We start from the raw sequence: 24,263 nt of genomic DNA, 5'->3' as shown, positions 1-24,263 counted from the left end.
TCAAAGTCCCACTCTTCTTTCTTTCTCCCTTGATACTGATATCTGTTGTCCCTTTATAGATTTGCTAAAACTTGTTCTGGATCACTGCCTGAAGTGAAGTATCATTTTACTACATGCTACCTATATGTCTTAATATGTAGCTGTCAGCAAGTTAAAGTGTGTGACCTGCCTTAGCCCAGAAAGAGCTCCAGGACTTATTATGGATTAAACCTCTGGTAGAATTGTCTCCTCTACTCAGGATTGGAATTTTTTTAGTTTATTTTGCCTCATGACAGGACTGAACACCTATGTTCACCTAAGCACCTGACCTAGTGAGAGCTAAGGAATAACCATCCATTTAGGATCACATCCTTCTTTCTCGCCTTCTCTGTTGGGCATCACTGGTAAAGAAGGAACACACAGAAGATAAACAAAGGTACTCACTAGATGCAAAGTCTAAGTAGACTTCAGGGAAATCCTATACATAACATGTTTCAAATTTCCATTAATTTGGAAGCGGTGTTTTTTTTCCAAAATAAAAAAAAAAAAAAAAAAATCATAAATTCAGAACTTTTCTTCTAGCATGTAAGATGAATTCATTTGCCCTGTGTGTTATGTTTGCCCAAGACAGTGATGATCAATTCAAACTATTTTAGGCTGACTACTGTACAGTCAATGGAGAAAGATGGACTGGAAGCCTAAGCAAAAGTATCTACATTAGGAGGCTTAAATATGATACTTACTGATAGTCTTTTGTCATTCAGTTCCCCAAAATCAAACACAGGTGACTGAACCTTGAAAGACACATGAGAAGTAATTCTCCTGAGGAGGGAAAGGGGGATTTTACATTCATGGAAGGGAAATTTTCTTCCTGAGTGTGGGTATATATCCCAGCAGTATAGGAGAACTATAGGTAACTGTGACTTCTGCAATTCAGAGGAATAAAAACTATAGCAATTGCTGGCCCAGAGAGGAAGAACCTATTGATTTAAAACCTGTGTGAGACATATTTAAATAAAACTTCAAATAATATCAACCATAATTGATTTCACATATCTTTATGGATGTAAAACTGCAAATATCTTACAATAAATCTTATGATTCATTAGTATCTCCAGTTAAGTTAAGGCAGATATTTAATGAACTTTTACTTTCTTCACATGGACATAATGCAAAATTATGTTTTCATGTGGTTTCAACTGGGGCTGACAAGAAGACTATTTTGAATCTAACACTATAAAGCAAAGCTGAGTGTTGTGAAACAGCAAACCAGGCACTTAAAGATGCAAAATGTCATCACAAATTCCCCCAAAATGAAACTTCCAAAGTTTGAACGCCTCTGCATTTTCAGAAACCAGCAGTACAACAAATTTAACTCATATTCAGCACAAGCTGAATATTTATTCCCTATATATATATGCAGTGATATTCAGGCATCATTTAATACATACAGAGAATGTAGAATGGACTTTTGTGTGACTGACTGTATTTCTTCTCTACTGGTCAGCACAAAATCAGAACTCTACTCAGGCATTAATTAGTCTTTCCTAAGGAAACAAGGAACAATAAACTTTCTAACATTCAAATCTTGCAACTGCAAATGGCTTGAGATCCAAGGTGGTTAACCATGTAAGGTACTCTTACAAATACAGGATGCTAAAACTGGAGGGACCTGAGGCAGCTGCTTAGTTTACAAATTAGTGTTTCATCCAGTTGTGAAAAATAAATGGTCAAAATCATGAAACCAGCATTTGCTTTTCTCTGCTTGCATCCCCAAATCCCGTGTATTTTTACACTAATTTTGTCCGATCAATATCTTAGGGAAAGCAAGGGATTATAGCCATTCAAGCATGCAATGAGTAACTATTTTTTTTATCAGTTAGAGTTTACTAACAATTTGTAACTTCTGCTGGCTTTATTTTATACTTAGATGCTCTAAAATTAATATCATTAACAGAACAAAATTGATATTTGGCTGTTTGTCTCATACACTATGAGCCATAAAATATGGTTTGGCATTTGTGACAGAGATTATTTTATTATGTTGAAGACTAAGATGAAAATTACTTATGACTGATTGTTTTATCTGTTTTCCTTTTCCTAGCATTAAGTAAATATTAAGCATTTAATAAGAAGAATTTATTTGAATAAATCACAATTTCAAAGAGTTTAATGGCATGAACTACTCTTTCATGCATTTGCACGGAAACTTTTCTCGTGATCACATGCCTTTGGCCATACAACATTTGTTTACAGGAGAAAGTTAAGTATTTCATGGACATTTGCTTTTTTGGGCAAGAAACAAAAGACAACAAATGGGCATTTATATCTCACGGGAAGAATTTAGCTGGATCTCAGTGGCTGATAGGTCAAAACGTGAGACCCACACATCAAGTAGAATTTAACTAATAATACAAAAATATGCATCCAGACTACCATTCTTCTTCCAGGTTACTATCTTTGAGGATAACATAATTGTAGGTCAGCTTTGCCAGTGTTCTTGACCTGCAATAAAATTTCTTTTAGCTCTCATTAAATTAATTAGAAAATAATGTTAGAAATGGCAGGGAAATGAGTAATCCATTTAGGAAATCCACAGCCAGATCAACAGGTTTTTACTTATATTACCATGCTCACAGTTACAGTGATAGTTTTTAAGTCCTGATCATAACAGTACAGCAAAACGACATCTGCATGAAAACTCTGAGTTTGGATACTCTGTATTTTTGAAACATCTGGAGTTGGATTCTGGTCTGTACTTTGCCTCTGACTGAAGTCTAAAAATAGTGGAACTAAATCTCTGATTTAAACATCCTATGACTTTTAGATTCACAGTCAAAATGGAAATTTCTGGGTCAGTTATCCTTTATCAAGATGGAAACCAAAATTATAGAATATGAGCAAATACGACACAATAGAAAAAGGAAAAAAAAATTGAAAAGGCTGTTTTTCAGTTTAGGGGGAAAAAAAAAAGCAAGCTGAGTATATTTAAACTCCAATTGCATTTCATAAAGAATCACTGAAAAGATGAGCGCGCACCTACTGGTCATGTATATCGCTGTATATTGCAAGTCAATTTTATTGAGGGTGACATATTACTGAAAATGTATCAGTTTGGGTAAGACAGCATTTTGAAAACTATTAAGCTAGTAAATAGAAACCTGATATGATATTAGGGTATACTAAACAGCTCCCGAAACCATGCAGAATCCTAGCAGCCTCTTTATTCACCTAGAAGCTGAAATTCTTAGTTGTTTTTCCACTATTTTTTTCTCATGTGTTCAGTATTGCTTTAGCTTGTACTTACTGCATGTACTCTAACCTAAATCACTTACTTTGTATGATACTGTTTCTCTTTGTATGATACTGTTTCTCTTTCACACATTACAGGTTTCAAATTCTCAAATTATAATACCATTAATTGTTAAAAAAACTCTTTTAAAAAATATGCATGAAACTCTTCTGAGTATTTAATGTTATTTGCATTGCACATATTTTGTGCAGAGGAAATGCATCTCCAAAGACCTTTTCAGAATTGTCTTGAGCAGTGTTTTTCTCAAAAAAAACCCCAAACAAATAAACAAACAAAAAAATTGAATGGAATAAAATGAGTGAAAATAATTCAATATCTCATTAAATGATCTAACACTATCAAAGGCTCTAACTATGTCCTCCCAACCTAGTGAGGGAAAGAAAACCATTGTAAAAATCTGTCAAATGACAGATTTTACATGTTATGTAAAAGAGAGAATAAACCTATGCTGCAATAAAACCAAAACCAGAAATTAAACTCAGTGCTTGGGTGCAAGCTTGTAAATATTACCTGTATGAGAACAACCCACAGGAAGAAATTACAGCACATTTGCTTGTGTGTTTGCTTGTTCCTAATACAGAACAAGTGTTTTGAGAAGCCTGGTAAACTACTGCAGTGTAGTACAGGTAGCATTATCAGATGGGCAAGAGAAAAGCAGGTTTCCCACTCTTGTCTATGTTCAGTAGGAACTAAGCTCAGAGTTCCCTTGGACTTCTTAAAAAATCTTAGTAATGTCTTTGAGTGGTTTCCATTTACAAGTTCATATTCTTTCGGCAATTCAGTTCACACATGGATAATTGAAATTTCACTGTTTCTTAGAAGCTCTTGCATATGTGACAGAGGACTAAAAGTCTTTTATGACAACTACTACGTATGCAACATCTCACACCATGTATTTACTAAAGGAAGCAGTGTTCAGAGATGTGGGATTTAGTTTTAATCCCTGGTTTTGAAGGGAAAATTTTACCAAAGACAGGAACAGAAATACTTCTTGCTACACTTACAAACATAGTTAGCAGATACAGAAAAGTGTTTTACTGATAAATATCTGAAAACTTTAAAATATGAGCATTTGCCTTGAGTTCTTTTTGCTTTTATTGTGTATATTCTTGATGAGAAGATAAATGTGACCTTTGGGCCTGTAATGGGACCCAGTATTCAGTTTAATATTAAATTCTTTACAAAAATAGTTTATACATGATCAATAGATTTAAAAAAAAAAAAAAAAAGAAATTAAAAGGTCAATATTATTATGAACTGTTTATAGCACCATTATTACTTTGTTATAGAATTGATGACTGTAACCATCAATAACATTCATCCTTTTCAAGCATACAGTTAAAAAATCTATTAATCATGCATTAACCTGTTAGAATTGGAACTTTTTATTCATAGTGTAACCAAATTACATTTATGGTTTTCACCTCAAATAGTATGTTTCAAATTCTGAATGTAATTAGTCTAGTTCTGACTGTCTTTATTCTGATAACATACTTAAAATATAAAATAATGTTTTTAGAAATAATTATATGTATCATTGTTTTCATAGCTTTAAAAAAAAAATCTGGGAAAGTACAATTTCTCAAAAATAAATAAGCCAAATATTTTAGCATTCTGTTTCCCCCTTGTAAATAGCACAGCCATTTGCCAGTATCTCCTCTGTTTTACAAGAAAACACTACATGAATTTCTGTTAGCAGTCAATGATTTGATGCTGGAAATGATTTTGTAAAGAACACTCTGAGGTGGAAGGTGTTTGGCTTTGTTCCTCTTGGTGTATTGTTTAACTGGATAATGTTGTTTAAAAAGACAGACAAGAAACAAAAGGAAAACAAACCAAAAAAGCCTCCCTGGGACTGAAATACTTTGTATGTGTTGTTATTTGCAGTGCATGCCAAGACATTCATGGGCACCAGAGCCAACCTGGCGAGCTAATTAAATATATAAATGTATATGTTTAAAACAGCCTTATAAGGAGCATTGGAAATCTGCAAGATGAGCGAATATCTTATAACTTCTTCCGCAGGTGCGAGGATAGCTACAAGCCATGGACTTTCTGTCCTGCTTCTTGTTTGTGGCTTTGTGAAGGGTGCTTTGCTTTAATCTAAAAGTGCTGACTTTTTCCAATATCACTTTCTCTTCTTAAAGCAAAGAGCAAATCGCCTGTAAAATCCACGGAGCGGACAGCAAAGTTGACCCTAACCTCCAACCACCACTCTGCACCCAATGTACTCTAAATCTCTACACAAGGAGCACCTTCTTCAGGAAGTACAAACAAAAATACTAAATTAAATAAATAAATAAATAAATTATATAAAAAGAAGAGGATACCACATGTTTTCTTGATATATATGATTTTCTTTGACGTATCACTGATCTTTTATTTGAAGAGAACTGGTGTGATGTAATCAAACTTTTTGTAACAGCAAGACCTAGTTTCCTTTTCTTTTGGCAAGGAGAAGCCTCATCCTTGACTTCTCAGGGGTTGGCCTGCGAGTCTTCTCTATTACAGAATTAACCGTGGATGACATTTGGTTTCCTACACTGAAAGAACCGTTCCAGCCTGGAAGCAAACAGAGGCCACATAATGAAACAAAACAGTGATTTAATATTAATTTCAATAAAACACACCACAAATGTTATAAAAAAGCTTTTTTTTTTTTTTTAATGAGGAATAGGGAGGAGAAAATAAATTCTACAAAGCAACTAAGCAGACTACATTGTCTCTGGAAAACAAATTAGGATTTTTTTTTTTAGTTGTTTGTGGTTTTTTATTATTCTTTTTCCCATGTGAGTATTTTTTCCTGTCTTTTTTTGTTTTTTTTTCTCTTGTTCAATGGTGGCAATTACTGACTTAGGCCAACCCCTGAAAATTGTGTGGAGGTTTATATATTTTTTGGGGGTGCGTTCTATATTTCAATGTGTTTTCTCTAATTTTGCAATTTCTGTATATGCAAAACTAACTTAAATTCTGTAAATTGCTTACAGTCTGTGTGATATAACTTCAGAGTAGACATACTTTGGTCCTCATGCAAGCCAGTTTTTAATATTATCTATATGTAGTGCCACCAATAGACATCTTTATTTCCTTTTTAAACAAAATGCCATTTTTTAGTTTGTTACTCAGTACTGTGTGGATTTTGTAATACATACCTTCACTTCCACTGGTTTGACCTCTTGGAGCCCTCTGTTTACTCTGTAAATGCACATTAAAATTTGTTATGGTCTCTAGACAATTAATTATTTTAGTTTTGTGTATGTTGTGTTGGAGTTCAGATGCTGAAAGCTCTTTTAATTTGTGATGTTTATAGAGGGTGAAGTGATTAGATCACTAGAGACTGTAAAATGCAGGTTTGCACTCAAATACTGCATGTAAAGGAAGGTTAGAAGGGCAAAACATACAAATAAAATTGAACATGGCTTAAAGATTATTCTTTTGGCAAAGAGTTTTAGGAAAGTGAATTTATTACACTGATAAACAATATTTGCATAACAGCTCCTTCTACATGGCCAAAGAAGCATCTTTATTTGCTTTTTCTGGAAGTGGATTGTCATTACTCATTGATATTCTTAATTAAAATGCTTTGCGTCTGTGAACTGAAAGTGAGAATTTTGGTGTTGAATGAAGTATTATGCATTACATGAATTACATTCATTAATGCAGGAAGGAAAAATTGCTACCATTTGCAGCTGTAATCAGTAAGGTTTTTTTCTTGTTCCCCTCCTTCCACTGACACTGAGCAATCCTCACACTTTCATTTATCAGCACAGACAATCACGTATACCACATGCTTATTATGATCTATTTACAGCAGCATTAAGTAGCTGCAGTGTCATCAGCTGTGTGATTTCTCCTCATTTTTTAAGTAATGTAGAAGGAAGTAAAAAAGTAGGCATAATATCTCACCAGTCCACGGCCTGCAGGCCTAACTTTTTATTTCAAAATGCCCATAAGTCCAAAGTCTTCCCTCGTTAATTTCAAGGGAGAAAGAACAAACAGCATAGAATCAAAAGGTAACACACTAATGTATTTGTGCAAATCTTATTTTCTTTAACCGTAAATTCTGTACTATAAGCTTGACTGGGAATGGTCAATCTTTCTTTGGTTTTAGAAATTCTTAGTAATAAAGAGAGTATAAGTTTGATCTAATGCAGACAAATTAGGAATAGTGGTCAGGAGAAAAAGGGAAAAAAGTTCTTTTATTTCAGCATAAAATTAATGATCCACTAAGAATATTGTGTGTTGAAAATGTTTTGCTCCATAGTAATAACAATTTATCAGCCTACTGACAAAGAAAATAGAAACAGTCCCTGTTAAAATGTTCTGAATCAAAACCAATATTGTGGATTGAAGACGAAGTAAATTTAAAAAGAGACAGTTTTTGAAGTCTCAGTTTCTGAACACATCTATGGAACCAAACTTTCATAGTTCTGGAGGAAAAACTACATTTTCCCTGTCAAATAGATATCTATGACTGGATGCTATGAGAATCTCCCATGTGGAGTTTGGAAACCAGTTTCCATTGGTCTTAACCTGAACCAGATGCTTAACAGCACACGTTTCATGTGTTTACTGGATACATATATCTTGTATGAATATTCCATTCCACATAGTCATACAGACAACCTGCAGTGACACACAGCATTTTTCAGAAGCAGTTTAGACTCATATTGTCAAAATCAACCTCTGATTACTACATTAAACTAATACTGTGTTTTGCTTTATGCTGTTAGGCGCTTAGAAATCACCATGTACTAGGAAGTAAGATTAAAGAACCAGCTGAAATTAAAAGCAGAATTCTAGACCACTCAGACTAGTGTGATACAACAACTCAGAAGAGATTACCAAGAAAAGTGCTGTATTGTGATCATGTTCTTCAACAGTGTTGGCAAAAAATGGACAAATGTGGGGGACTTTTGAAAAGCCTTTCGATATTGCATAAGATGCTAAGGGGATACAGTAGTTGTCCTCCTCCCCACCTCCCCAAGATAATAAACCAAATTTTTCAGATGAGGCTGGTCCAGCACTTCTGGTTGCAAATCTAGAGCATGACTTCACATTTTCGGCGAAGTTGTGTGGATGCAGCAGCAACGTCTCCTAACAGGAGCAAGTATTGCATTTCTAAATTCTATGCTGTGTCTAAACAGTCATTCCACAAATCAGGAATCTGCCTGAAGCTCCAAGAAATTGTCAAATTGGAAGTTAAGATGTGGTAAACCCCCCTTTTTCCTAATAATTGAGTTATTAATAATATTTGGTATAGGAATGGAACTACTGCCATTTTCTGCCTTGGCCCGATTCTAGTTTGGTTTTAACACTAATAGAAAAAAAAAACAAACCACAAAACTGGCTTAATTATATCTTTAATCAAAACCCAATGTCCTTAACCTTTCTACAAAAATAGTCTAGTTTCAAGGTGTCCATTTACATGATTTCTGCTTGTCACTTGGTTTCCCCAAGGCCTCATTGCATATGTGACTTTCTTCACATTGTTCCAACAGGTTTTGTTTTTAATAGAAGAGTAAACATGGGTGAGTATGAAACACTTTTGTATTTCAAGGTATATGTCATCTAAATACAACTCACACTTTGAGATATTATGTCTTGTGAAGCTAAAAGGAACATATTCCAACTCCATTAAATGTCAATAAGAGCTTTTGTATTACATGAAAAAAGATCTGTAGCACTTTTTTACTACTATCAAGGATTAGTACTGCTACAGAGCCTGTCTCATAAATTATCCTCCTTTTCAGTGGTTATCAATATTCTTTTAATATCTGTAACTTCATGCATGCAAGTTTCTGTAAAACATGTCTGATTTTTCCTTTCTTAATTGCATTTTGTAGATTCTTCAAAGAAATCTTGAAAGGAGGGGTGCTCAGACCATAGATTTAAAAAAGCTTGGCAGATTAATTTAAGATTGACTGTTTGTTCCTCAGAACTCCTGTTAAGAAAGGTACTAGAAAATTTGAATGCTAAACACTGAATCTGTAATGAATTGTTATTGTTTCTTTTTCATTCTCAATATTGAATATTTATAACACTACTCATGGCAAAGATCAGAAGTAGATATAAACATATGTGGCATCATAGTAAAAGCAGTAGGACTGCTTGGAGTTTCATACTTATGCACATAATTGACAAACAGTGCTGCTGTGATTTAGGAACAGAACACACCCTAGAACCTGTTTTTCTCATATTCATTCTTTAAAATATTTTTGCTTCATTCAAATAAAATGATGTGGACACTGCAAAAATCTGTATGTTTGTCTAACATTTTTCCATGTTAAACATTTAACTTATATTTTTTTCTACAGTAAGGTCATCATTTAATTAACCATTAAAAGAAAAAAAAAATGCATGCACTGCTACCAATCTTCAACTCCTCCCTCAAGAAAGGAAGAGAAAACAATTCAAATCTTTGTAATTTCAGGATGGGGAAGTATTTGTCCATGACATTACTATCGGTAAATGTCAAATGTTATTGATAGAGCTAAAAGAATTAAGAACCAAAAATTAGATCAACATACTTTGCGATATAAATTTTTAAAGGTTAATCTTCCATGATTAGCTTAGCTAAACAATGCTAAGCACAAAGTAAATTGCTTCATGCAAGTCACTACAAATGGCTTCAGTCTTTTGTTCTGAGTTTCCTAAATATTAATTTTTATTTTTTTTTTCACAGTCAAAGTTTGCACATGCATTCACATAGCTGAAAGATTATATATAGATTTCCTAGTGCTCTTCTTCTAAACAGAACAGGAAGACAATAGCAAAGAAGAAAGTTAAATTTGTCTGTAAGAATGGATCACACTCAGTTGATGGAGTTACTAGAAAAGAAAGAGGAACATGCTTTCTTGAGTGTCAAGTGTAATTGCAATCTAGTTTCATTTTCTCCTTTTTGTACTATTCTTTTTTCTTGCCAACACTTCAATCCAAAAAATGAGACCATACTGTATTTCTTACTAGGTGACAGTAGACAAAATAATGTCATGTTTGTTATGAAAGAAGTTGGGGGAAGAAAGAATCTTTTCACGTAACTACATTTTAAAAGGTTACAGTGTCCTGTCACCTCAAAATGTCTCTGCTCATAAATTTACAGAGAAGGAGTGACAGAGAAATTGTTTTGTGTTTCAGCTTGACTTTACAGTTCTAAGAGTGTTCTCAGTTAATTGTCATCCTATGGCTAAGGACAGGACTTTTCTGTAAGTTTCACAAATACAGTAATTGTCTCTGTTAACTATCAGTAACAGATTTGTTTGAGTTTTGAAATTATAAACACCTTCAACTCAGAATATTTTTCCATACAGTTATAAATGTTACAAGGAATAGCAACTATTAAAGCCATCAATAAACTTGGAAGAATACCATAAACTACTTATCTCTCAAAAGTTTCAAAACATGGCAAACACTTTAATCACAAAAAAAGGGTTTTGGTGGGATTTTATTTTAAAGTTTTATTGTAACCCACTCTAATCTGGATTTGAATTCCAACTATATCATGCTGACAGTACCGAGGGCCTTCTGATGGGAGCAAATTAAATTTTCCTTTATTGAAATACTCTTTGCATTGACATTGCTGCACAGAAAGAGGTCTTACATGCCTATGAGACTATTTACACTGACAACTCATAAGGAAACTAAAATGTACATAATAGACTGTTATATACTTTCCTCTTTTTGTATAGCATAAACCTGAAAAACAAGAGAGAAAACTGAGTTTGACAACTAGGCTCTTAAAATAAACTATTTCAGTTAAATCTTTGAAAAAGCAAAATCTCAAACATTCCTTATTAAAAAGACTTGCATAACTATGACCTTTTAAATTATGAGGTTTAGATTTTTAACCAAAGTTATACGTATTATATATTAAATCCTTGTATATAAAAATGAGAAAGAAGGTTATGATGACTTCTTTTGTTAATTCTAATAGAAGATTATGTTAATTGCTGCTGTTTATTTTCAATATCAAATGATTTTACAGACCTTTCAAATCATTGGCAACTATACTTTAAACAATAGGTGCTAAATTTTCTTATCACCTGCACAACACTTCAGTTTTTGGACCGGCTCAGGTTTCAAAAACATTGTTTATTCACCATAACAGAAAAGAAGGAATTCACACTTTATTAAAGATAAATGTAAACAGATTTACTAAACCACCTCAGTGTCTTTTTCTTTGGTAAATCTTTTGGTATTCTTCCATACAAACTTAAGGAAAAACTTCTTTACTGTGAGGGGGTCAGACCACTGGAACAGGCTGCCCAGAGAGGTTGTGGAGTCTCCATCTCTGGAGAAGTTCAAAACCCACCCGGATGCTTTCTTGTGCAACCTGTTGTTGGGAACCTGCTTTGGCAGGGGGGTTGGACTAGATGATCTTTCGAGGTTCCTTCCAACCCCTACAATTCTGTCATTCTGTGATTCTGTGATCTTTACAGGGACTACTAAACCAAATTACTGCTGTAAAAAATGACTTTGATAGTTCAACTCTGCAATAATATGAAAGACTCAATTAAATTGAATGCAGTTTCTCTAGCAAAATGCAAAGGTTTTTCTTCCAAAACTACAACTCTTTCAGCCAATCTGAAAGGTCTTGTAATTCAGGCTTTTGACAGGGAAAGGATTTGTCTACCTTTTCCAACTGCACAATGGCAACCCTGAAGAGACTGTCAGCTGCCTCCACCATCACTGCCCTAGACCTGAGCATCAGTGATGGGAGCACTCAGGAGATGAATATATATTGCACAATAATAATTTTCTAAACTTAAATTTTTTTTTTTTTTACTATTTTTAGTTTTATAGCAGAAAAACCTTATTCCTTTGCTTAGCTAATTTTCTTTTAAAAAGTAAGACTATTTTTACATAATTTCATAAGAACTGTAAATAGTTGTTTTATAAAAAAAATAGCTCTCAGCACTCAAGATAACAGAAAAGGCTTAAAGAGTGACCCAATAGTATTTTAAAGCTGTGTATGTCTCAAGATATACTTGCATTAATGAAAACAAAACAAAACAACCAAGAAACAAAAACCTCCTGACCTGGAGCTCATTGTCATCAGGTATGCAAAATGCTGGGGAAAGGAGGAGAAAGCTGTTGGAGTGATTCTAGTGATGATGGTCTGATCTTTGTCTTTAGCTTTTCCAGTATACTTCTTGGACCCAGCAAGGGAATAAATTCTGAAAGGGCTTACTAAGCACATACAGTAGCAGAAATAATGTATGCAATACTGCAGACAATCCTGTGCGAAACACAGGACCTACTGAGTTTACACAGCAGCACTTTGCACATGGAAATAATATCTGGTGTTGTCTGGATTCTAGAAGTGCTGAATGCCTGGTATGTACTGGAAATCACATCATGTGTCACAGGAGACGCTGGTAGATATAGTCTGCTCCCACTTCTGGGTGGGATTTGTCTCACTAGAAAAGGTGTTCCCTTTCTAAGGCTCCTAATCTACAGGGAAAAAAACACCAAAAAAACAAAACAAAACAAACAAAAAAGAAAAATAAAGAGTATTGAACAAAATTCCTCAGGAGTGTCCCTCACTTTCTGTGTTTGTGACTGACAGTTCTAATATAGAAGTTCAAGAAAACTACTCTCCTCAACAATAACCTCCACAGATGGACTTGGACAATACAGTTTCACTTGAAGTTTACAGTCCAACTTTATTGCTTTCACTTTTGAAAGGTATGTAAACATTTAAATAGAATGTAAGCAAATAAAGAAAAGACAAAGGGGCACGTTATGCCAAAATCCTCATTCTAAACAATATGAAACATAAATTATCAAGTATATCTAATAGTAAAACAAATTCTTCTATTGGACACATTAAAGAGTCACTGATTTTTCACCATGAACTTTAAGGAAACATCTGGCAATTTATGCTCTATTATTCATTTGTTTCAAAAAATAATAACCTTAGAGTGGCTTGTAAAACCTTAGAGCTGCTTGTAATTTGGTTAATTAAATGTCATTTAGTATGGTTAACTAAAAAGTTAAATAATACAGGTATCTAAGACATTTCTTATGAAGATGTACACGGAACACACAGAATTATAGAGCCAGACCTTCTAATGGTAAAACAGGTCTTTTCCTCAGCAGATGGATGAAGCAGATGGATGACTTGTGTTTTCTTCACACTTATCCTACTGATCAGTAGTTGCCAGCAGTAATATCAATGTCTAGCCTGCAAATATATACATGCAGCCTTTTTTTTTTTTTATTAGCCACTTTTCCTACTTCATCAGACTAGGCTTTTTGTAGTCCTCAGAAATATGTAGCACATAAAAAACCACTAGTTTTTTAGTTGTCTAGAAGTATGTGAGGCTTCAAGTATTTTCACTGAACAAATAAAATTATACTAAACATTTCCTTAGGAAAAGAAAGACATCATGTTATTCTGGAAAATGAGTTTGTTATATACGAGTCATATCTGAGACAAAGTACAGAAAGATTTGCCATCACATATGCCAGAATGGAGGCTCTGCTTTAAACATTCCAATTGCAAAATTTTAAAATATCATGTTTGTCTTACTTTATCATGGATTTCTGTATTCTATTTTGTATTCTGTTTCAGCAATTTAAGCTACTAAGCCATATGACATTGCTGAAGTGGATAAAAGCAGTTGCACAATTGGTTTCACCAGGTCAGCTTTGTCTTCCTAGCTGTAGGGTGGTAACAAACAGGTGGAGTGGCAGATATGTTTTTAAGCAGTCACAGCTATCTCTGGTCATCAAAAAACCCCCCACCAAAAAAACCTCAAGCAATCAAAAAACCCCCAACTACCTGAGGGGGACTTCAAAGGAATGTCATTCAGGAAGCTGCCACAAGATCTGCTGATGAACCAGCATACTGAGCATCTAGTGTACGTGAAGCTAGGTCAGTGGAAGGACACAAGACTGAGGAGGTAAGATGAATATGCCAGCAGCTCCTTTGCTCTCTCTGCGTTTCATCTACTGCAGAGTGCTCTTCCAGTGACGCTTACATTAGCAAGGGTATAAGTTTTGAAGATTCATTACACAAGCAAGGTCTTAACAAATCTGAACCTAACACTGGAATGGTTTATTTCCATACTAGCTGTAGTCATTTCAGAGAAACATTGGTGGTCAGTGTGACAGGATCAATGAAAACACCTTAGTAGTTGTTAATGGGAAAAAACCCCAGAAAATATATTATGACATATATGAAAAAAATACTTAATAAACTGAAAATACTAAAATGGCATGACATGTTTCTGCTGTATGCTGCTGAGGAATACTACATGCAGGTTTGGACTCATTATCACTTGTAGCATTGATACTAGGATGTGACAGTGAGACAGAGCCCTACCTCTAAATAGAGCTGTGATGGCTGAAGCCACTGTAACATAAGAAGCAATTATATGAGTACTTAAGATATATACCAAAATTCCAAGTTAAACTGGGCACTTGTAAATATAATAATAAAATCTACAGATCCAATAGAAGAGTTTTTTTAAAAGGCTTGTGTGGGTGTGTGGACATCAGGACTAGGGAAGTGATCTGTACTCGGTACTGGTGAGGCCGCACCTCTAATACTGTGTTCAGATTTGGGCCTCTCACTACAAGAAAGACATTGAGGTGCTGGAGTACGTCTATAGAAAGACAATGAAGCTGGTGAAGGGTCTAGAGCACAAGTCTTATGAAGAGCGGCTGAAGGAACTGGGATTGTTTTGTCTGGAGAATGGGAGGCTCAGAGAAGACCTTATCTCTCCCTACAACTACATGAGAGGAGGTTGTAGGGAGGTGGGTGTTGGTCTCTTCTCCCAAGTAACAAGTGATAGGACAAAAAGAAATGGCCTCAAGTTGTGCCAGGGGAGATTTAGATTGGATAGTAGGAAAAGAAAATTAACTGAAAGAGTTGTCAAGCCTTGGAACAGGTTGCCCAGGGAAGTGGTTGAGTCGCCATCCCTGGAGGTATTTAAAAGACATGTAGATGTGGCACTTAGGGACACAGCCTAGTGGTGGACTTGTCAGTGTTAGGTTTATGGTTGGACATGGTGATATTAAAGGTCTTTTCCAAACTAAATGATTTTTTGACTCTATGAATTTAAATTTTCATGTACCAGGACTAAAAGTAACAAACACCTACTGATGGTGAGGAATAAAATAACCTTTAGGCATATAATTGCATGAACACATTCTTCTATGAGATATCTTTTGCCTTTCTCTGAGAAGTATATGGCTACTATGAAAACACGAAATACTGAACTAGGTGAACTCCATTACATGCTGCAGAAATGAACAATGCACAGATTTCAGTTTTTTTTCTGATGGGGAACAAGGATAGGACCATGATCATAGCTAAGTTTCTAAAGCTGTAGTATGCCCTTTTAAACTCTCCCAACAATAAAGTCTTGTTTCAAGATTTTCAAGTTTTTTACACTATAACTCCTACACTCCAAGAGGTAACTTTTGAAAAGAACTGTGAAAACCAATAATTTTTTCATACACTTCTCTGCAGTACTTCTCAAGTTCCAAAAGGAAGACTTTGGTGGTTTATTAAATTAAAATAATTAAAACCAAGTTACTGTCAGCAATTCTTTGTGGGAAGAAAGGTAGATGTGGTTGCTAATTCTATGTATCACAAGTAGATTAGCATTAGTACTTTAAGTCAGTGTAACTCTGATTTTTGATTTTTAAATTCATAAGATGTTGTAATGGAGTCGATTGATAGTACTATTTTGCTCTGGCTGTATGTACAAGCAGATAATTGTCACATGCCAAGAAAACAGAAGTGTCAACTCAGCCAAAGACATCGGGCCATATTGCTAACTACACAGTACCTTATCTGGGAAAAAACATGCCTTGTATTGACTTTTAAGCTGATTTCTATCCTCTCTATACAGCACATATTTTAGCAGAAAAAAGCAGTCTAGCCTTAATCCTGATGCAGGTACAACAATCTTGCCACTGATTCACTTCAGCAAGAAAGAATGGGCCATGTATGAAAATGGAGGAATGTAAAAATTAATACATAAATATTAAGATAGACTGTCAGAAAAGATACAATCACTACCAGCTCATATTTTTCTTTCAGCATCTACTGTGGAAGCATATTTTTGCCTTTTAGTGTCCCAAACTGCTGATCCTTTTCCTTCCCCATCCCCTTAATTTTCTGTTTTCTTCTCATGCATCTATTGTAAAGGAATGTATAAATATGATGTGCTCAATTATTAATCATGTATAATTCAAGCTTGGCAAGCAGCTTCAGAAATAAAGATGCAGAGAAGACTAGGAATTAAATCCCACTTCAGGAGTTTTACCTAAAAATAGCTGCTTTCTGTATCAGCCACATCCCATTGACTTTTATCACTGAAGTACCAAGCTGGAATTCTAAGTACTCATAAACTGTAAGACATACTTTTTTTTATAAAATAATTAAATGAGTGAAGCTAGCCCAGCACAAACTCAGGTGCTTTCCTCTGCTGCACTGGGCCAAAAAACCTACTGTCTGTTGAAACTGCATGTAAATTCATACAGTAGCACAATTTGTTTGTTTAGATTACAGAGGACTGACATTAAAAAGAAAATTAGGCAAAGCTTTAAATCATAGTCTACTTTTGGGTGTTCAGCTTGAAGAAACCCAATTAGAATTTACTAAAACACTCTCTGCATTGTAAAAGATCAGATTATTTAAAATATCACCAATAGAGCACCCACTAAAATTAAGAACCAACAAACTTCATTTACTTTTGAAAATAAAGGTCAATTCTGAGATAGGGAGGAAATGAGAAGTGGAAATACTGGAATTACTGCTGCTAATAGTAAGGGCAAAGCAGGACATTTTACTCTCTTCCATAAAGAGCACCTTCTTATAAGGAGATATTGCTTCCCTTACTCTTAGACTGGGTGTAAATTACAAGATTTTGGTAGTTTGGGGGCTGCAGCAGCGGCATCTGTGGAAAGAGGTCAGGGACTGCCCTGTGCTGGACACTGTTAGTTTCAGTCAGATCTGCAACAGATTCACCACTGGCCAAAGCTGAACCCATCAACCACATGTATGGTGCCTCTGGGAAAAAATAATTTTAAAAGGTTAGAAAACACTGGGGAGAAAAAGGAGGAGGCAATACAAGAGAAAGAAACAGCAAAAGGAACACTAATGTCAGAGGAGGAGGAGGTGCTCCATGGAAGAACAGTTACATCCCTGAAAGGACTGTAGCCTGTGAAGAGCCCACACCAGAGCAGAGGACAAAAGTAAGAAGAATAGAAGTAAGGATTGGCAGAGGGAAACAACTATGTACTGACTGTAACTCCCCCTCGACAACAATCCTGCATGGTGCATTGCCTCATTGAAGGAACTGATTGTAACCTATGGCAATAACAAGGAAGAAAGAAAAGGAGAGGAATTTGGAGTGAAGTTGAGTATGGAAAAAAGGGGAGGAAAGGTGTTTTTCCCACGTGTGCAAATGTTTGGTTTATTTCTCTTTTCTTTCCAGTACCCAAATCAGTAAATACATATTTATTTTGATTGTCAATAAATTCATTTACCCCAAATAAAGTCTATTTTGCTCACAACAGTAATTGGTAAGTGATCTTCCAGTCTCGACCTTGGTTCAAAAGGTTTTTAATTCTTGTTCTTCCTCTTCTTTCCCTTCTGTCCCACTGAGGAAGAGGAGTCAGAGAGTGGCTGAGTGAGCATTTGGTTACCAGCTAGGACAAATCCATCACAGATCTCTTTGTTGTTCTGGAAAAGAGGAGTAAAAAAAGAAAGAAAAATAATTTACAGTCTTCTCACATATCCTCAGTTGCAGAATGCATGGGATAACGAGTGACTGACTTTTCTTTATTTTCAACAAAACGTTTCTGATTGAGTCTGAGGTTTTTGGTAAATGTTCTTGAGTGCAAGGTTAGATGTCTGAGGCAAGTGACTCAAAGTCATATGTGAGACACTTCCTAAATTATACCTGCTTCACTACAGACTAAAGCAAAACCCAAAATGTAGGCATTATTTAAGCAGCCCAGGAATTTGCATTGAAGTGCAATCTCAGATTGATCTAATCCCCACTTTGTCAGCAACAAAACAGGCAACTTCCTCCTTTGTGAATTTAAGAGTTTTGGACCACTCGACTCTAAGCCACACAAACAGAAGTTCTCTCAAGATCTGACTTCTTGTTTCCTTACACACACTTACAACAACTTTGGGAAAAAGGCAATCCTCTTCATTCCACTACAATGTCTCTTTAAAATTTCTCAAGAGAGTTGCCAGTGTTAAAATGTAGAAGGTTAAATGGTAGAAGGTGTGTAATAGAGGTTGGTCAACAAACTGGTCATCTATGAAATTAAGCCTTCATAAGCAACAAACCCAGAAGGAAACTAATAAAGTGTATCTGGAAATCCTTGCCATATACTGAGTTGACTACCTCAAAGGAGCTGCTGTTTCCCTGATCACTGCCTGTCCCTGACTGCTGATAAGGATGATGCTTCTTTTCGATTTCCTTCTCTGCATTATTTTCCTTCAAGGTGATTTGTTGTTGGGTACTCAATGTTTATTTATTCATGCATTTATGTTTCATTCAGTTCTTTATGATTTTTGTGTGAAGGAAGAAAAGAAAAAGGGAAGAAGAAGCTTCAGTGTGTCTCTTGACTACAAAAATTTGTCCCCAGATGAAAATGAATAAGGCTGTTTAGCATGGGGAGCTGGAGTGAAAAGACAGACAGAGTGTCAGGTCAGAAAGAGAAATTACGACTATTTTTCCTTAGAATGCTGCCTTTGAAAAATGAGAGAGTAGCAATGCTAAAGCTGCCTTGAAGCCTCTCAAGGACTAAGATTTGGAGAGCAGGGAGCCCCAAAGCCAGCTAGATGCTGGAGCTTTTCATCAATGAAGGAATCTTTTCAATATAAAACAATTCAATAATTAAACATTATGAGAAAAGATATGAGAAAGAATAATGATATTTCAAGTCTTTCAAATAATACAGTGACCATATTTAACAGTTACTAAACCCCAAAAATATCACAAACCGAGAAAAGATATTTAGAAGAAATACGAAACTGGTTACATTTAGAATTTAGTCTTGGAAACACAAATTCTGAGGTCTTTGAATGACTATATAATTGGACCACAGTTTTTCCTCAGTTAGGCAAGGGACTCCAACAATTGTAAGAGACAATTTTTTAGCTGGTAGGAGGTTTTTCAGTGTCAAATTATTCTCTTGGAATCTGTTCTGAAGCTGATTTTGTAGTGATAAATGGTAGGCATTGTGAAATGTTTTCCATACTGCTATAACATGAGGTTCAATTTTTCTTCAGAGTCATTCTGAGCAGTGATAATGATGATATTAAAGAGTACAGGGGAAATCACTAAAATGGTCTCATACAGATAAGGGTGAAAATGTAAAAAAAAGATTAGTAGTTCTTCAGTGAAAGGGAAAAAAGCAGAAGATAAGGAAAATTCTGATAACAATAGAACTGTTACTAACAGTTTGGAACAGGAGAAAAAATGAAACCCAAAATATCTCAGTTTATCTGAGAAAGTTGATTAGCTCAACAATCAACTGCCTCTGTACTTAACTCAGTTTTGTGACATTAGTTCCATGGAACTAGTTCCGTGGCACTAACTATGTAACACACAAAGAAAACAGATAAAAAGAAAGCACTCTTCATCACTTGCTCAATTCTGCATGGCAAAAGGAACAGAAATTGTCACATAAAACTCTACATACTATCAATAAAATCAACATAAATATATTGATCTTTGACAATTTTGGTCATAAACCGATGCCATGTCATATCAATGATCGATTTTTCAATTAATTACAAATCACATAGGATTAAGCAACACAACAGTGATTATTTTAATCCATATTTTTACATTTTTAATATCTTTTATCATTATAGCATGAGTTGTCAAAGAGATGATGATAATAAATACTGCAAATACATGTAAAAATATATTTGGACGCATACATACACTACAAAGTATCAGACAGCAATGCATAATCTAAGTTGTCAAATGCATTTTGAAAGTTGTGTTTGTAGCCCAGAGAGCTGCTCAGTGATTTGTTGAAGGGCAGACATTTGGATCATTATAGTATCTGTATGAACAAAAAATAGACAGTTGATTTCACAGCCATTTTTGACCTCTCTGAATAATTTCAGTCTGACTATGCAAAAATTCTTCCTCAAGCAGACAACAGCATTGTACCCATGTCAATTATTCTAGGCAGTCAATGTAAGGCTGCTGAATAAGTGATTCAGTCCTTACAGAATTGGTATTTAGATCTGGCATCTGTTTTTCTTGGCTTCTTTCTCTGCTGACTCTGCCAGCTTCTTAATCTACCTCCCTTTCTTTCTCTTACATGCATAGACATTTTTCCTTTGCCTCAATTTTCTGCAGCAAGCAACATGTTGACCTGTCTGCTTTTCTGTGATGGTGTTTTTTCAGATGCAGCGTGCAACTCATTCTATAATTCCAACAAGGATGTTTCAAGTTTCAGCATCTGTTTTGATTTTGGTTCCCCCTGTCATTGCTGCATCCACAAAGGACTGTGAGACAAAATATAGAAAGATCTAAATTCACTGTAAAAGCTAGAATACTTGGGGTAACAATATAAATTTTTCCTCTCAAGTGCATATTGCTTAAACATATGTTTAAAAAAGTGTTAGGACATTGTAAAAGACATTCAAAACTTTCAACTTCAAAACCATAAAGGATGCAGAGGCATCAAAAGGCTTGTCGATGACAGGTTTCTAACAGGGTTTTCACAACCATTTCATCATTTCCTTCTCTTTAATTTAAAGAAATTAAGGGTGATTTCATCTATATGTATCCTGAGAACCTAAACAGCTATCAGACTTAGACCCACCAGCTGCCTAAACATCTACAGACAATGCCAAATCTATCCATGGTACAGAACAATATGAGGTAACGCCACTCTAATACAGTGTAATACTGCTTAAAACTGCCCCGAATCTAGCAGTCTCCTCTGTAACCTACCCAGCTTCAAGCATAATACTTCAAAATGTAAACATATTGATAGTGGCCAAGGTCAGAGACAAAATGCAGGACTAAAAGGCTCTCAGCTTTCACCCTGAAGGACATTTCTAATGTTAATCCAGAACTCTAATTAAGTAGCCTAACCAAAAAACCCCACTCAAATAGCCAGTTAAGGTCACTAAATTGAACAGATTCCAGCCACCATGTGGAACAACGCTAATCATATGGCAGCTGTATTCACTGTTCACTTTAGTATTACCAAGCAAAATATTTGCATGCAATGTAAACAGAAAGAGACAGTTCAAAATGAAGTCCTTGGAAATGAAAAACAGAAGAACAATTGGTAATGATGACCATTATGACCAACATTTTCGACACAGATGTACAGGCAGATGGTCCAAAAACGTGAGTGTATGAGCTGAAGTCACGTTTTTGGGAGCGATTTTAGAGAGGGTTGAGGGACTGCTTCCCATAACAATGAGAGGCTGAAACAGAACTTCTAGAGGTATCTATTTTGCAAGGATCTTGTGTAATGATTATTCCAATGCTATTAGCTTTTTTTGTCACCACCAGTGGCAACAGAAGAGCACTCTGAGAAAAACAAAATCTTAAGAGACTAAGGAAGTGACTCTAACGACCTATTTTATTGCTACTTATCTGGCATTGATTCAAGAGAGGTCACAAAACTCTTGAAAACATACTTAAGTTTCTATGGAATCTTTCAATAACATCAGAGCAAAAATTAAAGGAGGTTTTGACCTTTCTTACTCTTTTAGAGACCTCAGAAAATTATTATCTCCTTGTTTCAGTGTACATCTGTCTCCTGAACTCTTATCAACGGGGGGGGGAAATCATAATCACCAGCAGTATATAGAGCACATTTTCCTATTTTTGCCTGTAGTGTTGATACAACTTCACCTAGTCACTTACCCCTTTGACTTCCACAAGTCCCTTCTGTTTTATAGCATATTACTGAATCCTGAAGTACAAGGCCTGTTGAGCCAACTACATCAACTTCTACTGGGCTGCTCAATTAAACACCAATACTTTTCCATGTGCAATTGTTTCAACACTTTCTAACTCTGTGCTTCCTTCTCTTCTTTAAAGAAGTTGATCTTCATTAGCTTACAAACATAATGGTGTTTGAAATGCCACACCATTCACTTTCTGCTCTGAAAGTAAAATAGCTGGATTGACTTTGGAAATTCCATCAAAATCCAATAATTCACCTCTTTCATTCCACATTTGCTCTGCTACCCAGCACATGAAGGAAGAGATCCTCTGCAGATGTCTACTTTACACAACCACATATAGTAAAGGCATGCTTTCCCCTTCTGTCCTTCCCCTACAAATGAGCTTGTACTCAATTCAGCAACATTTCTGTGTGTGACCAGTACCCCCTGCTCCTGACTCCTGGTAATATTCTGCCAAGGATCTCCAAAAGAACCTGTCTATCCTGATAGTGTCAGGTAACACTGTGTATCTGTCTGTTGCAGCTTATCTTTGAACACTGGGGGCCATAAATTCCAACTTTTCATACAATATTTTCCAATCACTAGGACAGGCTTTTAGAGAACACTGAAACAGAAGAGTTTGTTAAGAGAGGTGAACCAAGCAGGCACATAGGTCATTTGGCTTGACAAAATTAAGAATTTTCCTCCATCCTCCAAGACTGCAGTTGCAACCTGATTGGCATCACAGAGACATGGTTGGCTCCCGTGACTGGGGTGTTGGAACGGAAAGATACAGGTTTTTCAGGAAGGACAGGCAGGGGAGACAAGGAGGGGGTGTTGCCCTCTATATCAACAACCAGCTGGAGTGTATGGAGCTCCATCTGGAGATGGATGAGGAACTAACCAAGAGCTTATGGGTTAGGATCAAAGGGAAGGCAGGGAAAGGGGATGTTACAGTGGGGGTTTGCTACAGGCCACCAGACCAGGGAGACCAAGTAGATGAGGCCCTCTATAGGCCGATAGGAGCAGCCTCACATTCACAAGCCCTGGTCCTCATGGGGGACTTCAACCACTCTGATATCTGTTGGAGGAACAACACAGCAGGCCAAAAAAAGTCCAGGTGGTTCCTGAAATGCGTGGGTGACAATTTCCTTCTCTGAGTGGTTGAGGAACCAATGAGGAGAGGTGCCATGCTGGACCTTGTTCTCACTAACAAGGAGGGGAACATGAAACTCTTGGGCAGCCTTGGCTATAATGACCATGAAATGTTGGAATTCGAGATCCTCAGGGCAGTGAAGAAGATGCATTGTAAGCTCACCACCCTGGATTTCAGGAGACCACTTCAGGGATCTGTTTGGTCACATACCATGGGATGAATTTCTGGAGGGAAGAGGGGCTCAGGACAGCTGGCTTATATTCAAAGATCTCCTCCTCCAAACCCAGGAACGTTGAATCCCAACAAAGAGAAAGGCAGACGAAAACAGCAGGAGGCCTGCATGGATGGACAGAAAGCTTCTGAACAAACTTAAGATCAAAAAAGAAGCCTACAGAGGGTGGAAGGAAGGATGGGTTGCCTGGGAGGAATACATTGCCTGAGTGGCCAGGGATCAGGTTAGGAAAGCCAAGGCCCTGACAGAATTAAATTTGGCCAGAGATGTCAAGGGCAACAAAAAAAAGCTTCTACAGGTATATCGGGAAGAAAAGGAAAACTAAGGAAAATGTGGGCCCTCTCAGGAAGGCAATGGGAGACCTGGTCACTGAGGACATTGAGAAGGCTGGGTGCTCAATGACTTTTTTGCCTCAGTTTTCACTGGCAAGGGCTCGTGCCACACTGCCCAAGTCCTAAAAGTCCAAGGAAGTGACTGGGAGAATGAAAAGCTGCCCACTGAAGGAGTAGAGCAGGTTCAGGAGCACCAAAGGGACCTGAAGGTGCACAAGTCCATGGGACCTGATGGGATGCATCCATAAGTCCTGAGGGAACTGTCAGATGAAGGTGCAAAACCACTATCCATCACATTTGAGAAGTCCTGGCAGTCTGGTGAAGTTCCTGCAGACTGGAAA

At 36.1% G+C, this 24,263-nt stretch overlaps 1 protein-coding gene across 1 annotated transcript in view; it reads left to right on the top strand.

The window, feature by feature from the left end:
* The window catches only part of VSTM2A (V-set and transmembrane domain containing 2A), a gene marked incomplete at its 5' end in the record, with an annotated part of 29,171 nt that extends 11,886 nt beyond the window's left edge, over positions 1-17,285 (top strand). The window contains 3 exons of the mRNA XM_010165302.2: positions 5,318-5,891; positions 10,517-10,521; positions 17,274-17,285. Coding sequence (XP_010163604.1) covers positions 5,318-5,394 — 77 coding nt within the window. The remainder of the gene's footprint in view (positions 1-5,317; positions 5,892-10,516; positions 10,522-17,273) is intronic.
* Positions 17,286-24,263: the final 6,978 nt, after the last annotated feature.

The sequence above is a fragment of the Antrostomus carolinensis genome, unplaced genomic scaffold, assembly GCF_000700745.2.
Source record: "Antrostomus carolinensis isolate BGI_N321 unplaced genomic scaffold, ASM70074v2 scaffold3683, whole genome shotgun sequence".
In the NCBI taxonomy this organism is placed as follows: Eukaryota; Metazoa; Chordata; class Aves; order Caprimulgiformes; family Caprimulgidae; genus Antrostomus; species Antrostomus carolinensis.
Note: the sequence above shows the minus strand (reverse complement) of the source record. Positions and strands in the feature narration are given on the sequence as shown.